The sequence below is a fragment of the Triticum aestivum genome, chromosome 7B (assembly GCF_018294505.1).
Source record: "Triticum aestivum cultivar Chinese Spring chromosome 7B, IWGSC CS RefSeq v2.1, whole genome shotgun sequence".
Classification (NCBI taxonomy): Eukaryota; Viridiplantae; Streptophyta; class Magnoliopsida; order Poales; family Poaceae; genus Triticum; species Triticum aestivum.
The window spans coordinates 583,007,279-583,013,705 of record NC_057813.1 but is presented as its reverse complement, the minus strand read 5'-3'; the positions used below and the strand labels follow the sequence as shown (position 1 = coordinate 583,013,705).

General features: G+C 44.1%; 1 protein-coding gene across 1 annotated transcript; it reads left to right on the top strand.

The window, feature by feature from the left end:
- The first annotated feature begins 658 nt into the window (after nucleotides 1-658).
- Nucleotides 659-1,646, top strand: LOC123162728 (cleavage stimulating factor 64-like). Its single transcript, XM_044580496.1, has one exon. It carries the CDS (start codon nucleotides 810-812, stop codon nucleotides 1,530-1,532), a length of 723 nt encoding a protein of 240 aa, XP_044436431.1. The 5' UTR covers nucleotides 659-809; the 3' UTR covers nucleotides 1,533-1,646.
- Nucleotides 1,647-6,427: the final 4,781 nt, after the last annotated feature.

Sequence of the window (6,427 nt, the reverse complement as noted above, 5' to 3'; positions counted from 1 at the left end):
TTTATGTATACATCTAAGAATTTTTTTATATGTTTAAATTTTTAAATACATAATTTACTTTTTTGAACATTTTTTTCAAATACACGTCGAAACATTTCGCTGTATGATATGAAACTTCGTTTAAACTGTGCGGATATTTGTTTACATTGGATAAATATTCTTTCTCAACATGTCACAAACATTATGCTTAAAATGCGTGAATATTTTCTAAATGTAACGTACATGTTTTTCGAGCGGTACAGTTTTTTAATTACACGGACATTTTGTTACACCACTCAAAAACCAACATTTTGTTTGGATTGCATAGCTTTTTCTAAATGTCACGTGCACATTTTTTGAAATGTTGGTACGGTTTTTTTTTTTTTTGCATGGTAGGAACATTTTTCTAAAACTAGAGCGAACATTTCTTTCACACTGCATTTACATTATTAAATCCACTATGAACACTTTGTTACAAAAATTTACTAATTTATTATAACATGTGTATTTTGTACTGTCCCAAATATTAAAAAATAAATAAAAAACCGTGTGACATCAGCATGCCATCTAACGTACTCCCTCTGTTGCAAATTACTCGTCGTGGTTTAGGTCAAAAGAGGGAGTAGTCCGACGACAAAGCCGTGCCCGAATACAACTGCCAGGGAAGAATGTTCTCGAAGACACGAGCCGCCTGGAAGAAGTCCTCAATTCCAACAGGAACACGTCTTCTTACCGCCAATGTGCCGGTCTCTGTCCCCGACCGTAGGTCGGGCGCGGGAGCCGCTTCTATAAACCTATAAGTTTTACCAATCTTCAAACCATCAAAACCAATGCAATCAGGCCGCGCGCCGCTGCGTCATACGAACGTCTCGTCGCGCCGCGCAATCAGCACCATGGACGGCATCACCGCCACGTCGTGCCGCTGCAGCAGCGTGGTGTTCGTGGGCAACATCCCGTACAAGGCGAGCGAGATGGAGCTCTGGGACGTGTGCGAGGAGATCGGCCCCGTGGCGTCCCTCCGCGTGGCCGCCGACAAGGACACCGGCAGGCCCCGCGGCTTCGCCTTCTGCGAGTACTTCGACGACGAGACGGCCCGCAGCGCCTGCCGCAACCTGCACGGCCACCCCCTCCACGGCCGCGCGCTCCGCGTCGGCATCGCCGCACCGGAGCAGCAGCAAGGGCGCCGGCGCGTCGGCGACGACGACCCGAACCTGCCCGTGGGCGTGGAGGGCGCCACGCACGCCGCATCGCAGGTGTCCGGGACGCCCAGCGCCGCCGTGACGAGGTACCTGGCGGGGATGAGCCGGCGCCAGCTGCGTGGGCTCCTGGACGCCGTGGCGATGGAGCCCGCGGAGTCCGTGGAGCGGGCGAAGCGGGAGTTCCGAGGGCTCGCGACGTTAATCGAGCAGGCGGGGATACTGCTCGACATGGCGACCGCCAGTGACGCTGGTGCGGCTGGTAAGCGGCCTGGCGGTGCACCGCCGAAGGTGAGAAAGTTAGACGATGGCACGGCAGTTGGTTGGACAGTTCCACGCGTTATCGTGTGCCGCTGATGTTTGTTTTTAGGTAACTTTTATTTATTTAATTTTTTAAGTATACTATAAACAAAATTTCGAAGTCAACTAAAAGATCAACATATAACTATGAAAAGAAACATAACCTTAGGGAATAAGAGCAACTCCAACATAGATCATCAATCGCCCACAAACACCTGGATCGAATGGTTCGAACAAATTTTGTCATCCAATGACGGTCACCAAAATTGTTTCATTGGTCTGGATGTACGAAGTTCCATGAAACGGAACCAAGCTTAGGGGAGGTTTGGGGGAGTCCGGACGTCCACCACGTCAGACTCCGGCACCGTCGGCCCACCAAAATACCCCACCCGAAACCCTCCCCCCCCACCCCCCTCGTCCCCATGTACCCACGGACACCGACGTCGCTGCTAAACCACCCCGGGCACCGTCTAGGCCTTGTCGAACCTCCACCGCTCCAGCTAGACGCTTACCCACCTTGGCACGATCCACAGTTTCATCCCGGATCCCGCGGCGCCCAGGTACCATCCGCCCCTACCGCCGCCGTCCATCGTAGACTTTGAAGGAAACACGATGGTTGCATATTCGATGAAGGAGGATGAATTGTTGTGTGATGCGTGGTTTGCCAAAAGTGTAGAGTTTCAAGGCATGAAGCATACGTGTCACTCTTAAAGCTCATAAATTTCCTAAAATCTAAAAAGTGCATAATCACTATTTGGCTGAACCGAGCGGCCGGTCTCTCACATGCATGCATATCCCTCAAGTGCATGTGGCATGCGTTCACACTGGTTACTTTATTTCAGAAAAAATAGATCCACGCGCATTCATTTCGGGGTTTTAAATTTTTTTAAAGTCATACAGCACGGTCGGAATTCAGATCCGTTTTCACTGTTGGAACTCTCGCGACGAGATCTTTGAAACTAGATCCCACATGGGTATGTTTTGATGAAATTTTTTCAATGTCAACTTTGATGATATATTGTGCAACTACATTACTACATAATGCAACTCTATTACTACATGATGCAACTTTTTTTAAACAAATTTTAAAACTCTATGATCCTTTTTATGAGGTTGCAATTTAGCAACCATGATAACCAACTTTTTTTATGTGCAACTAGTCTTTCTGCCCCGGCCAACTATCTAGTAGTTGATGTGCAAACCCGCTTCCTACTTGTGGATATTTAGTTTTTCACTGCTGCACACCCATCCCTACCTACTCTACCAACGATATGTGCAACTTACTTTGTTGTTCCAGTCAACTGCCCACTAGTTGATGTGCAACTCCTTCGCCTCCCTACTTGTGGATCTGTAGTTTCAGTTGGCGGGGGCGCAATAGACAGAGTTGCACATAGTTTGCAAGGCAGTTGGTCGGAGCAACAGATGAAACTGCACATCTCACTGGCAAAGATAGTGGGATGGTAAAATTGCACATCCACGAGGGGACTGCAAAGTTGCATATAGACGGGGTGCTATAATTGCACAATCTCGCCAATGGTGGTGGTTTGGATGGGGTGCTAGCATGAAAAACAACACATGCATGGGAGATACGGAGAAAAAGTTACACATCACTATTAGGTAGTTGGCCGGGCAGCATCCGAAGTTGCACATCCACTGTGAGACAGTTGGCCAAGGCAGCAAACAAGGAAAGCTACACATACATGGGTAGAGGAAAGTTGCACATCAACTACTAGGCAGTTGGCCTGAGCAATAGACGAAGTTACACATCTCACTATTAGGGGCTAGTTTAGGGTGGAGGTGCAATCAATGAAAACCCCCTATCCACGGGTAGGGAGAAGTTGCACATTGATTGTCAGTTAGTTGCACATCGGCTACTAAACGGTTGCATCTAATAGGGACTAAATTGCACATAAAAAATTCGTCGAAACGTACTCATGCGGTATCTAATTTCGAAGAGCACGACATGACGATTCCAATGGTGAAAGTGGATCTTAATTTTGATGTTAGGTTCAAAAGTTATGACTTCTAAAAAAAATCCAAATTTATTATGTTCACACCTGTTTGCATCGATGAAAACTGCATGTCCACGAGTAGGAAAAAAGTTGCACATTGACTACTAGCCAGTTGCACATAACAGGGACTAAATTGCACAAAAAAAGTTTGGTCGAAACATACCTCCGTTGGATCTAGTTTTGAAGAGCACGTCGCGAGGATTCCAATGGTGAAAGCGGATCTTAATTCCGATATTTGGTTCGAAAGTTATGGCTTTTTATAAATAAAATCAAAATCTGAATTAAACACGTTAACACTGGTTCCCATGCATTTCCACCTTTTACTAAACACACTGCATGTTTTTTGTCCTTTCTTTGCTATGGGACAAGAATATACTAATAAGAGAAAGGTGCTATGGAGCGCTAGCGAGCCACCAGACGCTTGCTAGACGCGTCCCGTAAGTTTTGCCTCTTGTTGCTCTATATTTTGGTACTTTCATTGATTTTCTCAGTGTTACAACTTGTTGATCACGTCATTTTCTAAACCGGAAGCGTGTGCGTGTAGTACCAAACAACATAGAGCAAGCCCTTAACAATGATGCATTGTTGGATGAAGCTCAATAGGCATAGCAACTGGATCAACCAGTGCCTGTGAAGAAGTTCACCAAACTCAAGCATATGAAGCTTAATGAAGGCTGCTTTGGGATCAATGAATTTTAAAAACATGTTGAACATGTTTCGAGGAGTGCTTTTGGATTTAAATGTATAGTTGAATTGCTATTGATCCAAATACATTTGTCAAAGTGAGTAGATGTTGATATTTGGTTTAGTTTTATTCCATTATTTTAGGCAAAGGGGCCAACATTTGGTGCCTGCGGTTAGAAGGCCTCTATCCTTACTACCGGAATCGGCCAGTTTGTCGAGTGCTCATACCTTTGTTGATTGTTTTATCTCAAACACTCGGCAAAGGCCACCGTAAACTATATGCAACAAAAAACACTCAGCAAACTGTTGACACTTGGCAAAGCCTTGCCTTTGTCGGGTCCGGGATAGAAAAAATTGGGAAAAGAATCGGGCGCCCGACAAAATCTGTGATATGTGCCCCTCATTGCCATGGTTGACGAAGGAGTGGCAGTGGCCTCATTTGTCAAGTGCATGTGTGACGACAGCCGACAAAGGATGGGCTCATTAGCTAGTATTGTCCATGTTTGGCATGTGCCTGATATACAAAAAAACATTTTTTTTCATTCCTTTTCTTTCCTTTCTTTCCTTCCTTCTCTTCTCTTTGTTTTTCTTCTCTTTGCCCCTCTCGTTGCAGCCCACACCCTTTTTTTGCTCTTTCCCTCACCCTCTATTTTCTGCCAGTTTCTCCATCTCAATGTTTCCCTCCACCTCTCTCCAACCCTTTTCTCTAGCCGTCCTCATCATATAAAAGGCCCTCGCATGTATGTTGTGTTGCGTTAATGTGATAGTGTTTCTCCCGTCCTTTCCTCCAGACATGTATGTTAATCCTGTTATTTGAGTTTTTACTGCTTTGATGTCTCATTAGATTATGAAAAGCTATGTCAGACTAAATCAGGTTTATATTAGAGGGAGGGGTTTTGTAGTTTCACTCGATGAATTACCGCAAAAAATAAAACAAACACCAACTTCATGATCATGTGCTATGATACTTTAGAGGAATATAGAGCTCTAGCACTGGAGGAGGCTAATGGAAGAGATATCCTTAAAGCACATTTGGAAACTATCCTTGATCATCAAAGAAAATACTGGAAACAAAGAGCCACAGTTAGACTGATCAAGATGGGAGAAGCTAACACCAAGTTTTTCGAAGCTAAAGCCACCATCAAATTCAGGCATAGAAATATTGAGAAATGAATCGGGCTATGGTCATCGGGAGCATAATGCTGAAGTTGTTATACTATATAGAGCATTCAAAGAAAGACTGGGGACAAGTGCTAGATCACATAACGCACTCCTCCTTCATCATCTGTTGCGCCCAATTGAGGATTTAACTTAACTAGAAGCCCCTTTCACAAGGGAGGAAATTGATAGTGTCATTAAGCATATGCCAGCTGATAAATCACCAGGCCAGATGGATTTAATGCAACATTCCTCAAGAACTGTTGTGATATTATAGCACCTGACTTCTATAAGCTTATTCAAGATTTTCACTCAAGCAATGCCAACATTTAGAGTATTAACTATCCTTCTATAACCTTGATTCCAAAAAAATAACTATGCATCAAGCCCTGCTGAATTCAGACCGATATCTTTGCTTAACTACATATTGCAGACTAAGGAATAGCCTAGTGGTGGGAAGGGGATGATGCCTTCCCACCCACTCAGGTTCAAGGCATGGTACTTGCAATTTGGGTTTGTTGCACCAATTATACTGTAGGGGGTTCTTTTACAGTCTTTCCATCAAAAAAAAGATCATCACAAAATTACGGGCAAACATACTTCAAAGGTACATCCTCAGGTTGGTTCACAAAAATCAACATGGCTTTCTTAATAATATATGTATTCAGGATTGTCTTGCATGGACCTATGAGTATATCCACCAATGCCACGAGAGTGAAAAAGATCTCATTCTGCTAAAATTGGATCTTTAGAAAGCATTTGACATGCTCAGCCAGGACACCATTATTGAAATCCTTCAAGCTAAGGGATTTGGTGCTAGATGGATACAATGGATCAAAATGATTTATGGGACTGGTTTTTCATCAGTTCTTCTAAATGGTGTTCCAGGAAAGGAGTTTTTCCGTAAAAAAAAGGAGTTAAGCAAGGAGATCTTGTCTCTCCTCTGATTTTTGTCATTGTTGGAGATGTCCTACAATCTATGCTAAATGAAGCAATGCATAACTCTTTGGTGGAGACACCTCTGAGTCACAACTCTTGCCCTAACTACCCCATCATACAATATGTTGATGGCACCATCCTGGTTGCAAATGCTGACAT

Bases quoted from the DNA above. Each gene is read 5' to 3' on its own strand.
- LOC123162728 (XM_044580496.1), top strand. From the start codon at position 810: ATGCAATCAGGCCGCGCGCCGCTGCGTCATACGAACGTCTCGTCGCGC.